This window comes from Physcomitrium patens, chromosome 10, assembly GCF_059467195.1.
Source record: "Physcomitrium patens ecotype Gransden chromosome 10, ASM5946719v1, whole genome shotgun sequence".
NCBI lineage: Eukaryota > Viridiplantae > Streptophyta > Bryopsida > Funariales > Funariaceae > Physcomitrium > Physcomitrium patens.
This window is the reverse complement of record NC_143419.1, coordinates 15,447,256-15,461,700: the sequence shown is the minus strand read 5'-3', so window position 1 is coordinate 15,461,700 and position 14,445 is coordinate 15,447,256. Positions and strand designations below refer to the sequence as shown.

General features: G+C 41.0%; 3 protein-coding genes across 3 annotated transcripts; 2 read left to right on the top strand and 1 right to left on the bottom strand.

The window, feature by feature from the left end:
* Positions 1-1,259: 1,259 nt before the first annotated feature.
* On the top strand, positions 1,260-5,502 carry LOC112287903 (4-hydroxy-3-methylbut-2-enyl diphosphate reductase, chloroplastic). The gene is made up of 11 exons (XM_024531510.3): positions 1,260-1,686; positions 1,962-2,336; positions 2,593-2,789; positions 3,058-3,237; positions 3,405-3,536; positions 3,668-3,742; positions 3,910-4,015; positions 4,244-4,338; positions 4,531-4,716; positions 4,899-4,985; positions 5,127-5,502. The coding sequence occupies exons 1-11, from the start codon at positions 1,260-1,262 to the stop codon at positions 5,190-5,192; spliced, it is 1,926 nt and encodes a 641-aa protein (XP_024387278.2). The 3' UTR covers positions 5,193-5,502.
* A 2,548-nt stretch (positions 5,503-8,050) lies between these two features.
* LOC112287522 (uncharacterized) lies at positions 8,051-8,989 on the bottom strand. Its single transcript, XM_073536547.2, has 3 exons — positions 8,850-8,989; positions 8,369-8,690; positions 8,051-8,280 (listed from the first exon to the last, which is right to left on the bottom strand). Exons 1-3 carry the CDS (start codon positions 8,856-8,858, stop codon positions 8,228-8,230), a joined length of 384 nt encoding a protein of 127 aa, XP_073392648.1. The 5' UTR covers positions 8,859-8,989; the 3' UTR covers positions 8,051-8,227.
* Positions 8,990-10,284: 1,295 nt separating this feature from the next.
* On the top strand, positions 10,285-12,305 carry LOC112287424 (uncharacterized). Its single transcript, XM_024530377.3, has 2 exons — positions 10,285-10,527; positions 10,677-12,305. The coding sequence occupies exon 2, from the start codon at positions 11,050-11,052 to the stop codon at positions 12,004-12,006; it is 957 nt and encodes a 318-aa protein (XP_024386145.1). The 5' UTR covers positions 10,285-10,527; positions 10,677-11,049; the 3' UTR covers positions 12,007-12,305.
* The last annotated feature ends 2,140 nt before the right edge of the window (positions 12,306-14,445 follow it).

Genomic DNA, 14,445 nt, shown 5'->3' with positions numbered 1-14,445 from the left:
ATCTAATTTGAGTTTTTTTTAAGTGATTTTAAAAATATCTTGTTAATATTATTATCTTCTTCTACTTAAATAAGGCAATTGTGATGTTTGTAACTAACAATAAAAAGATCAAATTTACACTCTTTATAAAAGCCAACAATGTTAGAATCTACCTCTAAAAAGAATAATTATTAGAAAATAATAGTTATCTAATAAAAAAATTTAGGTAGATCTAAACGTTCTCAACATGCTTGCTTACTTTGGAAGTTTGTAGTTTAAAAGTGATGAGAATAGTTCAAGGAAAGACAATATGTAGAGAAGACTTACCTAAAGATAGATGAAGAGGGAGAGTAGTTCAAAAGAAAGTAAAGGAAAAGAATAGAAGACTTGATGCCTCAAAATTATATGACGTGAATTTACAAATTAACAAATGAAGTTACATGCACTAATATTTGTCCCATATACTTGATGGTCTTAGTAAAGAGATCCTATCCTTGGCTCTTATCTCTACAATTAATGTAAACTTGGTAAATTTTAATTAAATTACTAATGTAAGATTTTTTTCAAGACATCCATCTAAACAATATGTGGGACAAAACTCTCTATGTTAAACTCTCTATGTATGATATTTAGAAGTGGTTTTTGTAGAATCCAAATATGTAATTGTGAATTTTACAAAATGAACCTTAATTCACTTTGTAAACATGCATCTTATTTTAATCTTGAAAAACAAATTACAAAAAAGAAACACATATATACTCAATATAAAAAATTTGTACACTTTATTGAATATATGGTTTTGATTTTCTACATAATATAGGACCAAGTTTGTTAATCTTGAATTCCAATATTTTTGAACAAATCTATTAACAAAAGATTAATTTCATATTAATATCTATTCGTTTTGGTGAAATATATGAAAAATATACATATATATATATATATATATATATGAATATTAAATAGATCTATGTTTTACAAAATCAATCTAGCCATAATGAAAAATATGATAATCATGATAAATTTGGTTAATTTTCATTGGTTTTGGATCTAGTAGTAGTAGAGAAATGAATCTAGAGGTCATTTTTTTTCATGATGGTAAGGATGGGCCTATTTAAAATTCCCCTATATATTTTATATTTATATTTTTATATGTTTATTTATTAAAAAATAAATCTCTTAATACGCGTTATCATGTAACGGAAAAGCAACAATTCATTACACAAACCTGAACGCCCTACAGAAAACATCCACAAACGAACGAGACGAATGGGATTTGAATGGATGAAACGCATTCGTTCGGCGGAACCCACAAGACCCAGGCGCTGAGGCCTCGGGGAGGGGGGAGGCGCGGAGTCACGGGGGCGTTACCTCGACAATCCACGCAGTCGTCGTCGTCGTATGGCCAGGCTCGATGCGCAATCTCCTTCGCAATCCCCTCTCCTCCTCGTCATCATCTCACCACCATACGGACCCCGCATTCCCCCTCCCCTGGATTCCTTCTCCTGGCTCTGCTTCTGCGCGTGCCATCCATCCCCTACGTTGGCTTTGCGCAACCTCAGGTCCAGCGCCTCCAGAATTCCATCGCCTTTGTCCTCCGCTCTCCCTTTCTCTTTCACCTTTACGAACGTCCTCTCAGGTATAGTTTCAATTCAGCTTTGCGAGTTTTACGCACCGGCTTGTCGTGGCTATTGCTCTGCATTGTGGGTGAGCGTTACAACGCTTCCATTGTAGTTGAGGAGTGTAGATTCGCGGAATGGTTGCGTGTGTGATTGGCCTCGTTGGAAAGGGGGAATTTGGGTAATTTAGTGACAGAGACCTGGGGTGTGATACCTTTTTAGGACATTCTATTGGCTTTACACGGTTGGGTCAATTTCTCATTCTCGTAATCAGGTTTTTTATTTGGTGGTTTGGTCGCTTTACTAGCATTTACATTGGTATGTAAGTGAGTAGAAGCTTGAATTGGGATTGTGGGTGTGCAGGGTGGAACAATTCTTGTGATTTTCTTGTAGACCGGGTATCCTACTCTGCTATGGCGACGGTGTGTAATTTGACAGGGGCAGCCAAGGTTTCGGCTCCTCTGGCCCTCTCCGGAGGTCTGTCCGAGAAACGAGTCGATTCTTCCTTGTCCGCATGTGGGGTATCCCTTAGAACTCATCCTCGGGGAAAACGCTTGAACGGATTAAGGCATGTATGTAAGCGTGTCCGGTGCGACGCTTCCCATGCAGCCGAAGAGCGTGCTCAAGAGATCGATACGAGAGAGTTTCGCAAGGCGTTGACGAGGGGAGAGAAGTACAACAAGACTGGATATGGATACAAGAAGGAGATGCTTGATAAAATGAGCGTGGAGTACACCAGTAAGCTCTCTTCATCTCTAAACGCAATCAGGGTTTACAATAGCTGGAACAACGCGACGAATTTATTCTTTTTTTAGATCTTGAGATAGTGTGGGGAATTGAATTTGGCGAACAGAGTAGATCATCCCTACGAGGTCTTCAAATAGTCACCAATAACAGGAAGTCGTCCGGATAGTCTGTGATATCGTGAATTCTGTCGGATGATATTATCATTCGTTGGTTTTTGATGGAACATTTGACTCGGTTTTTGTCTCAGGCAACCTCGTGAAGACGCTGAAGGAGAACAACTTCGAGTATACTTGGGGGAATGTGACTGTGAAGCTGGCCAACTCATATGGCTTCTGTTGGGGAGTGGAGAGGGCCGTGCAAATCGCCTATGAGGCTCGCAAGCAGTTTCCAGAGCAGAAGTTGTGGCTTACTAATGAGATCATCCACAATCCAACAGTCAATCAGGTTGGAACCTTCTCCCCAATCCGGAATTAAGTTACGTGGGTAGGACATGATTTTGCAAAATAACTACAGATCTAAAGTGGATGTTCATAGTTTTATGATGCTGCGAGCATTTTCTTTCCGGCAAGAACTTTTCCAGTTGAGCGAAATTTCTGGAACATGCGTGTACAGTTCTAAAAAGATTGTCGTATGTTTGTTTTCAATGCCCATTCTTTCTTTGAATAGTAACTGTCACTAACTGAGGTAAAACCGTTTTGCGAGCTGCGAGCAGAAGATGACTGATATGGGCATAAGCGAATTGTCAGTTACTGAGAATGGAAAGGACTTCTCTGTCGTAGACCAAGGTGATGTTGTTATTCTGCCAGCATTTGGTGCCTCGGTTCAGGAAATGCAGATTCTTGACGACAAAAAAGTACAAATTGTAGACACGACCTGCCCGTGGGTGTCGAAGGTAAACTCTAGTAACTTGTGTGAGCTATCGTTTTATTCGATGCGTGTCAAAAGTGACATGGTTCTTTTGCTAGTATTTTTGTTGGTATCTGTGAAGGCTTATATGGTCAGTGTAGTCGTGGAGCTGCAATTCCTGCTGCTATGACATGTGCGTTATTTCTAAAATAGGTCTGGAACACAGTGGAGAAGCACAAAAAGGGCACCTACACGTCTGTAATTCATGGGAAATATGCTCACGAGGAGACTGTTGCCACTGCTTCTTTTGCTGGAAAATACATCATTGCGAAGAACATCAAAGAGGTGAACATGATTTGCCGCTGATACAGTCGTGCAATAAGCTACGCGTTCATTGCATATTTTGTAGACTGTTGGACTCATAGATCTTGACTCTTCAAAAGGGGTATTGCGCTGACCCACTTGGCATTTTGTAGGCAACCTATATTTGCGATTACATTTTGGGTGGAAAGCTAGATGGCTCCAGTGGGACGAAAGAAGATTTTCTTGAAGTACGTGTTCACCGCTCCTTTGTTGAAAAATTCTTGGTAGCGTCTTCTGTTTAATGTGGTTACTGTGTGTGTGCTGTAGTTGCCAATGACAAGTGTTTCCTGGGGATGAATACGTTACAATGAAAGATATTGTAATAAATGCCTGACTGTTCTGTTTTGTTTACCAGAAATTCAAGTATGCCATTTCCAAGGGCTTTGACCCAGATACAGATTTGGAGAAAGTTGGAATTGCTAATCAAACAACAATGCTGAAGGGGGAGACTGAAGAAATTGGTGAGAACCCTCACTTGTATTCAATCATATTTTAATTGCCAGGATTTCTGCAAAGCTTTTCAATCTTTTTCTATGTCCTTTTTAAAATTAGTGGCCTTTTCTTATTTGACTTCTGTGCTGGGGTTCTCCGTGGGTTTTCAATGTTCAGTCTGTAACCTAGCAATGGAATCATGCGAAAGATAAGCTTAAACAATTGTGTTGCGCATTGCATTTGCGTTCAATGAGCAGGAAAACTACTGGAGAAGACGATGATGCAAAAGTATGGTGTAGAAAATGTCACTAATCATTTCATGAGCTTTAACACCATCTGTGATGCAACCCAGGTCAGTGTTCCTGTTCTGTTCTTACTGAATTGGCAGAAATAGCTTGAATCTGACTTAGGTAGAAGGGCAGCTGGAAAAATTACATAGCAATGCTTTTTATGATTCATCTATCTTTTTCTGCGCTGGTTGTCGATGTGAAGTCGCTCTAGTTTATCCTCTCATTGTCATGATTTAATCTTGTTTGGATGTTAGGAGAGACAAGATGCCATGTTCAAGCTTGTAGAAGACAAAGTGGATTTGATTCTGGTGGTGGGAGGTTGGAACTCCAGCAACACTTCTCATTTACAAGAAATTGCAGAACTCAAGGGAGTTCCCTCCTACTGGATAGATACAGAGGAGCGGATGCTATCCGGGAAAAGAATCGCCTTCAAGCTGAACGTAAGCTGTTTGCAACTTATTATCATTAGTGCCCCCAGTCTGGGATTGTGTGAGACCTGCCGACACTGAAACAATTGGGAATGTCTAGAACGCCCCTTTCAGTTTGGATTATTTCTTATTTATCATTTTTATGAAATTTTAGTTTTTCCACGAAATTTTATTAACTTACATTGTCTGTACAGCATGGTGAATACGTTGAGAAGGACGACTGGCTCCCTGAGGGTCCCATTACAGTCGGTATCACCTCTGGTGCTTCCACTCCTGACAAGGTGCTTATTACTACTCCTGATTGCTCCTTTTTCTGTTGAACCGATTGTTAAGTCCTGTCAGACCTCGTCCTTCTTACTGTAATGTTGTTGTTTGGACAATCTTATCGTTTCTCATGCGATCTCCTTGCAATTTATGAACAGGTTGTGGAGGATGTACTGCAGCGCCTGTTCCAATTCAAGCGCGAAGAGGTACTTCAATCTGTTTAAGTAATCTGTAGGGTAGAAGCTATGTCCGAAACTTGTTCTTGACAACTCTAGTGCTTAATGGAGGGTACTTTCCGGACTTGTATTCCTAGATGAGATTTAGAGCCTAGCTAGCATTTCAGGATCTGACCTGAAAATCGCCTCATTATTGAACTTGATCACCTCCAACAGATTTGACAATATTTGTAAAGTACTCATGTTAAGTTCCTCCAGATCACTATAACTTGATGTTCCTTTAAGATGCTGACATAGCACATAGGAAACATGATGTAGACTGTAATTTTTCAAGGCAATAAACAGACCATGAATCTCACTAAGGGTGTAAGGAAAACTCTCCTAAACATGAAAACCAGGATCTAATGAATACTGAATGGAACCAACAATAGTTATTTATAAGCCACACTTCTAGCGGTGGTGAGGAGAACGATCTTTTTCTTCCCTATTAGTCCTTGCAACTATGTATATTTTTGTTATTCGACACACCCATTTTGAAATGTGACATTTTGTTGAACGTAGATTAGTTTAGGTTATGAGCTTCAAATTAAGGGCCAGAAACGAAGCAGTTGAATCTAAAGATTAAGGATACAATAGATGCAAATGAAATGTATTTCATGTTTTTATGTAACTCTCACTGCGATCCCTGGTCTATCCAATGGATAGAATTTTGCTAATGAATTTCACTGTCGTACTTACCAGAAATATGTGTCTCTATCACTCAAAGGACATACACGCTAATGAATTCAAAAGACGATTTTATATTTTCTACTTCAAAGAAGTAAATGTCGACAACAAGGTGTAACAACAGTAACAGAAATGATAAGACTGAATTAAATTGTTTCACTTCTCTCCTTAATGTTCTAATGACACAATCGTATCTAGATATTTACATTTGTTATATCTTATTTATTATCATTATTATTACTATTATTACTTACTTACTATTTTTCCACAGATTTAATTTAATCAGCGAAAAGATGATCTTCCTTAACTCATTTGTTTATTGATGTAAATCAATCTGTATTTTTTTTCTATCTTTTTTACTCATCATCAACTGACTTGTTCAAGTTTTTAATGTTATTTTCAAAGCCTTGTTTATTCCTTTTTTAATGTTTTATTTTTAAAAACCCTATGATAATCAGTATGTCTACTAGAATATCTATGTAGACTCACAACATCAATAAATACACATACAAGCTCGTGTTTTACTAATAAACAATATATACTACAACTATGTATGATTTTTTTTACCTACATTCAAAATAACAATATCATGTTTACCCACTGCGAAATTTAATTAAAATCTCTTGATAATCTGGCGTAGGTATTACTGATAATAGATAACAATAATAACCAGACTTACTAGAAAAATAAGGAACAGTATAATCAAGCATGATTTCACATCAAATAAATTATTCTATTTTATATAAATGTCTATATTTTCTTACATTGTTTTAATAAATGAACTGCAAGTGTTTCTGCAGGCATATCTGCCACTATATGGTCCATAATATGATCACACAAATCCTTCCTCTTTACTTTACTTTAAGATGAAAAATAATTACAACAATAGATTCAAGTGTGATTAGAGGGAGACAATAATAAGATTTCTCCATGATTGAATTATTCAATGAATATTTAATGAATTGATGCTTATACATGCAAATCATTAGACGTCGTCTTCCAAACATTTTAATCATTGATTAAATCTTATGATATTGTAGCTTTCATTATTTACTCTTTCATTTGTATTTTTTTGTATAAAAATTGCAGCTTTTTATTTAATATGGTAAAGTAATAAAACCCCAGGAGTTAATTGGGTATTTAGGTAATCTCTCTTAGTGACAAAAAAAAAGCACAATAAAATAGTATATACATACACACCACACACATACCCACATTAAAATAAAATAAAATAAAAAACCCACAAGTTACAAAAATTAACAAAAATTAACTTAAAATTAACACGTAATTTAATGTACAATTTTTTTAAAAAAAATTAACATGTTCAACTAACTAGAATTAGCATGTTTAATTAACAATTATTAACAAAAATTAACATGTTTATGAATGTACTTCACCTATCCTAAAATAATCACATACCATTACGTCCACAACACAAAGCTTATAATTTAGCACAATGTTTCTCTATACAAACCAAGCTATAATATCCTAACCCTAATTATTCACCACACACAGAACCCACGACAATTAGTCAGGTAGTCGCTTCACAAAACTTACCACAACCAGTCGATTAGTCACTTCATTAACTTACGATTGCGAGTCCGTTAGTAACTTCGTCAAACTCACTCTAACTAGTCAGTTAGTGACTTAATCAACTTACTACTCCTGCTTATGCTTGGCAACCGCGACGCTCATGCCTTCGACGCGCTAAAGCTCACAGTTTTCTCGAGCATCGTGATTCCTCGCGACTGAAATGTCGCTTCCCTTTAGTACTGTTGATGTCTTCGATTATTTGGTCTGTGGGTCTGTGTGTATGTGTGCAAGTTCCGTTCATATTGCTCAGTTGTCGTGCAATTTGCTGGGTAGCGGTTCTGTGTGGGAAGGGGCGAAGAACAACAACTAGTCGCGATTTCTTATGACAATGCGGACTTGCACCAACACTAAGACGAAGAAGAAACTCGACGTTGTGATCACTTCTGGCAGCTCCATGTTGCCTCTAGAGCGTGGCGTCTTGACAAGAAACCGTTACGGAAACCCTACGTTTTGTATCCTGACTTGTACTGGCAACGGTGACAAACACTGACAGGATACCTTGCTTTGTTTTCAGCCATTGCTGCGGTCGAGAAAATGTTGCTCTATCTAATGTAGCAACGGGCATTGTTTTCTGTAGTTTAGGCCCCTTTGATGAGTAAATGGTAAGCCTTGTTAGCGAAATATATTCAGTCGCATCAAGTCGGCATTTAAGTCCTTGTTGTTGTTGTTGCTTTTTCGTTTTAAAATTATTTCCGACATTGTTCACCTACTTCTGAAATTCCAGATACAACGGTTCCAGACACCCAATTCCATAAGCAAAATTGTCAGTCTGCAGTGCAATTCAATGGATCATGGACACTCGCTTTTCGCACCAACCCTGTTCATCAATTTATTAAAGGATTTTAGCACTCGCGCTGTAAGAAAACCGGCATGAAAGAAGATGGTTCACTCCTATCGAAACTTACACATGGGCTCCGCTGTAAGTTCTGCTGAAATATCTGGTCCGAAAGTGTCGATGCTTCTCCTGTGCTGCCCAATCTCTTCAGTGCCTCTTGGTATTACATCTGAGTTACTTGCTGCGGAGTCGATGATTGCACCGCTTGTAAGAAGCTCTTGGTGAACTTGGTCAATCTTACAACCCCGAAGACATTTAAGATCGTCAGCATTCATCGTCACTTGCAACTTGCGGTGGTTTGCGGATATGCCTCTGCAATGTGGATTGAATGAGAATCTCCAGGGTTTTGCCATGAGGTGGAGTAGCGCTGGCGAGGTCCGCCTTCCACCACACTGCCACAAATCCAAACGGGTCTCGGTTGTAAAACGCAACCACTGTTGCAATTGCCAACTCCAGTTTTTTGTCCGGTCTAGCTTTCGCAGTTATCTCTGATACAGCCAAAAAAATAAATAATAATAATAATAATAATAATGAAAAGAGAGCAGCGATACCCAAGTCATCTTTAGCGAATGATCGAGACTCAATTACATTGTTTCCAATGCCATTCTCTAGGGTTTTTAGAGAGCAGCATTGATAATGGTTTTTAACAAACAAAAATGTGGGGCGCATTCTGAAGCAGTATCCTAAACAGAGGGTTGTAGCAGAGGTTAACCGTGGGGAGCACAAGATCTTAGTAGGTTCGGGATAACTTCCCATGCAGTACATGGCTTGAAAGTAGTGCGACATAGGGGCCTAGGATCTGCTCAGGCATCGAAGGCCATGTCCGGTGCTCAGCGCAAGGACACGATCACGTGTCTCTCTGGCACTGCAAACCCTATTCACCTTGTCTGCTGCTTAGTAGCCGAGAAGTCTACTTCCAGAATCTTAAGCTTTTCAGAAGCTCCAAACGGGGATGTACCTTCTGGTCACGAGAATGTACGCTGGTTAACTCCTCGAAACGCTAACGTCTGGCAGTTTGAATCGGGCGGCGACAGGCGCTGAAAAAGTCAGAAAGCCGTAAGGGAAAATGAGACACAGTCGCACAGTCGCTCAGCGAAGTAAGAAAAAAAAGAAAAAGAAAAAAAAAACACCAACACAAATGCTCACAAAGTTAGGTCATCGGATAGGATGCTTCGTGCCGATTGTTTAAATTTACGGCAACTGGGGGGGTGGGTTGAATAATATTTCTCACTCGTGTGGACCACAAGATTAAATTCTAGTGACACGGCGACCGGTATGTGGCAAGAACAATCGCAGCAGGGGCATCCATAAACTACGTTCAAAGAGTCATAAAGTCTGGTTTGCGCCAGCCTTAGCAGCAAAGAGGATACAGTTCAAATTCATGGCAAACTGATGGAAATAGTGGTCGTTGATAATTGAGGGCTTTGTCTGTTGAATTGACGGATGGGGGGTGACTGAAAAACGCCCGGAGGTGGGTGATGTGCCTGCTTATAGCCTTCCTTCTTCGGCAGGGAACATAAAGAATTAAAGGCAGTGCCGGACAAAATCTTTTGCTATCCATAACCAACCAGTATCCTGCTGTTTCTTGTTCTCAATTACTGCCTCAGATTTTAACACTAAACCGCACAGTAAGATTTCAAAATTTGTAGTTGAGATTTTTACTTGCAGACCCAACAGCCATTTAGACATACCGCTTGGCTAATTCTATGCTCTACTAGCAGGTCGTCTCGGTTCATGATTCATCAGGGTTTCTTGTCAGAATTACTCGCGCTTTATTTTCCTTTTCACCAAGAGTCGGATATGTGAAGAGATTGTCAGGCTTCATCATTACCCACATCATGCCCTCCATGCCGTTGCTGCAAAAGCCTCCGCAACGAGTTGGAATATTCGGCCATCCAAACTTCCTTACATGCATGGGATCATGAGCCCTGCAACCTCAGTCAGTAAATTTGAACGCGTAGCACTTGTTTATTATTCCTCCTCCTACCTCTCGCAATCTTGTGTTGGGGAGCCCCCTTATTCTCTTGCTTCTTGTGCAAGTTCTCTTGATCGAAGGTGAAGCGTCTCAATTGTGTAGTCATCAGGCTATTTTTGGTGCATACGAATGTTTCCAAGTGTTTGTTGCGAAGGATCGAATATAAGCTGAATCTGCAACTTTAGGTACGATTTCCCGTCGGACTGGCACCGTGGAGGAGTTGTAGAGATGAGTAAAGAAAGCCGCAAGCCGCGGTAAGGAGATCTTTGGGCAACCATACACGATTCTCTTCCCCCTGACAAAGTTTATATAGTTGCACATGGGCTGCGTATTTGTGGAACTCTTGGACGTCGTGACCATTTTCTCTTTTCCGCACGATATTGATTGTTACCTTGTCGTCCAGTTGAATCCCTTCTCGCAACATTTGAAGATCGTTACTCTGGCAAGTTCGGAACCCTGAACTACACTCCTTGCCTACATTGCAATTTCGGGTCTTGTGGGTAATCCCGAAATGTCCTCAGGCCGCAAGACGTGTGATTCCCAAGTCATGATTTCTTAGTGTTACCCTCTCTCCTAGCATGATCACTCTTCAGTATTCCCTGGAAGTGTTTGCAGAGATTACCGCAAACCCAAGCAGATTAGCGAAGCTAGATTTTGGAAATATTTCTGGTAAACTTGTAGTTCACTGTGGAGACGCACTCGTGGGCATTGTCTGTTATTGACCCACTTTGTAGAAGCCCGTGTATAGACTCGTAGGAAAATCTCGGGCGTTGGGTATGTTGGAATCATCGCGAGTCACAGATCGACCAAGCAGGTCATCCCCAAGAAGCCCACACGGTTATGAACCGACTCCCGGTCGTGCGTATCCGGATTCCGTGACTGGAACAGGAATTCCGTCAAGAGCTCCTCTTCACCCTCTTCTCGACTGCTCAAGCTCACAGGTATCCGCAGGCGCGATGGCGAATCCAACTCCATTGTCCAATGGCTTTGAGCCAGCACCTGATGTTGTTCTTCGGCCTTCAGGATTGCACTTGGCTGGGAAGGTCTTTAAGAAGCTGATGAAATTGAAGGCGAGGTCTGTCATCTGCGGGTCTGGTTGCTTCCCTATAGAGTGCACATCTCGCGTCGTGATGGAAGAGCACAGAAGGCGTTGCAGCTCATTGGACGTGGACGTGGAGCGTTGTTACGACTCCGACGAGCACAGCGCGGGGTTTGTTAGCGTCGGCGATCAAGCAGGTACACCGAATTCGTCGTCGAGCATGAGTTCCGCATCGTTCGAGTCGTTGGCTGCCTTAAGCACCTCTTGCAGTGCATCGAGCGGCACTCCACCACTGGCAGCTCCTGCCTCTTCGAAATCTGGCTCACAGATAATGGCCAACATGCTTCTCTCTTTAACCGCATTGAACAACGAGGAGCTCTTAGAGGAAGACGGCAAGGCAGTCTTTCAAGATGACGAGGAATTCCTAGACGGTCCTCGAGAATCCGCCTGGCACCAACCCGAGGAAGAGATTTTGAACGAGCAGGAATGGAGGATGATGCGCTACGGGCATTTAGAAGATCGATATCCGGTCACCACCACTGTGAAGCAGAACATTAAGTTTAAAAGCTGGGACCTATATGTAGCAACGGGTAGATCCATTACCAAATGCAGTTGCAAGCACTTGGTCACTCACGTTACGCACGATAGTTCTTCCACAATGAGACCAAAGCGTCGAACGAAGCTTAGCATGTAGATACAAACAGAATAGTTTCTCCTTCTTTCAAGCTTGATCCTTATAATATTTCCTATTGCATGTCTCCGTTAGAATTACATAGAGTTATATAAGTGAATCATTACACGGATACCCAAGTGTCCTTTAATCCACACATTGCCTGTTGTACGACGTCGTCTGGACATGGTAGATTATGCACGAGTGCAGCTTAGGATTAACATCTCCAAAGATTAGTGATACGAGTTTTTGGTTCCGCTCAGTCGGTGTAAATCACAGATACAGAAACAAGGTTATACTCGCCCCGGGTGTTGTACATTCCAGTTCAAGTCAGCCGCCCATTGTATATCCAGATTCCCGAAAGAAAAAAAAGAAAAAAGCGATTTTTAATTACATAAACAATTTCCCTGTCTGAGGATTTAGATGCATGCGGCTGTTGCAAGTTGAGAAATCGACAACAAGTGCTGAGCTGAGTCTGAACTGTGCAGTATGATCAGCTTGAGTGGGGGTGCAGTCAGTGGGTCAGAAGTAAGCAGACGACCAAGTTCATGGTCAGAATCACAGTAAGTCTTACACAAATCAATCAAGAGGACCTTGTGGTATTGCCGTTTTCTCGTTGTTATCTAGTGGATTACAAAGTCTCTCCCAAAAACTTTATGAGGTTGCCGCGCCCAATTGAAACCTACCATAATGTCCGTCCCTCAACAATCCCGTGCGAAATTGCCACTCCCCGATCTGTGAGTTAGTCAACCATAACCCTACCTACCTGATTTGACCACGTCGGTGCCGTTCTGAAATCTCCCCTGCTTCCCGTGCTCCAGCTGGTTTAGTTGTGTCAGTCTATCGTGGTAATGCCATGTGACCCGTTTCTTGCTACTGTCAGAAATACTGTTGCGGTGATTATCCTCTTGCATGGCATAATTTTCCAGAAAGTAAAAACCAACAGAATGTCGCGCAGCCTTCCGAAGGGCGGAGCGCACTTGTGACATTCAAATTTTCCATCCCATTCCGAACTAGTTTCTCCGAGTTCAGGAATGCTCCACCCCACAAGCACTTCCTGAGCGCTCCATTTGTAGATTTTTCCCCCAATCGGCAAAAACACAATGACATCTCTTAAATGTCATTCAACCCAGCCGCGTTTCTCTCTCGCATCATGCGCATCTGCAAGCACCGAAAAAGCTTGTGCGCTAAGAAATATCACCCCAACGTGTTCAGCTCTCTCCAATCCACAATCCCAGGCAATCCTATCCAAGCAGCGAAGGTGCCATCGAAGTGCAAGGAACGAGAAGTGTCCCCCTTTCGGAGCAACTCATTGGGCTGTGGCGTGTTAAGCATGACTGAGGCGGTGGCATTTGGCACCACTGCTCGATCCCGCCTCCCTACCGCCGATGAAAACGGGTGGAAACTTTAATGCTTGCTCGTCCAGATCCTTGTCTTACTTTCGCCGTGCTGTCCCCTCGTTGCCTAGGAAACTCTCGGTTCATGACCCACGGCATCGCTCTCGCCGCGACCAGCGCCCCGTGCCCCACACGAATTGAATCTTAGCTTTGTTACCATAGATATCAGATCTCGCAACAATCCGGGGCTTGCTTCACAAACCTCTCTCTCTCCCTACACTCAGATACTCATCTCGTTTCTATCGCTGCACCTGCGAGGCTCACAGTATCAGTTCCATCGCATGTATGGCTTCATCCTGCCGTGAAATCAGCTTGATCTACATCGATTGAATCCGATACATTCACCTAGTTGTTAAGTAGCGACGTATTGCACATCGATAAAAAGATAAAAATCTGTCGGTGGAGTGGAAACTATGATGATCTGCAAACTGGTAAATCAGATTTCTAGTCACAAGAGTTGATTGTCTAGTGAAATCGACGCTGCGTCGAAGCTGATCCATTGGTCACCGACGTGCCGTTGCTTATGAGCACCAATCGCAGATTTGGACAACACCGACAAATGCTCCCACAATCCCGGATGATTTGGTGAATAAAAAGGTTGGCTTTGATAGGGAGGGTGGGATGTTGGAAGATAAGATTCTGTTTTGCATTTTTTGATACTACCAGAGGTGAATTCTTTTACAAGAAAGCGAGAGTATGCATCAACCAGTTGCATGCATTGCAAGAGATGGATTAGAACTCAAGGTGAGTGCTAGCCCTCATCAATATCTAACCTTATTGTGTAGGGACTACTAGTCTTTAATGTATTTGGTCATCAATTCATCCAACAAAGATGTCTTATATATATATATATATATATATATGTTTATATGCATATATATCTTATTTTTTGGGAATTTTTATATGTTTTGTATTTTCTTTGTAAATTGACGCTGTACATTTCCTCTACACGTGATTATACCTAGTCAAATTTTGCATTGCATCATATTGCATGTTTTAACTTCACACCATGTTTTAATTTATTTTATTTTCTATTTTTCTGTTTTTTTTTTTTTTTTTTTTCAAT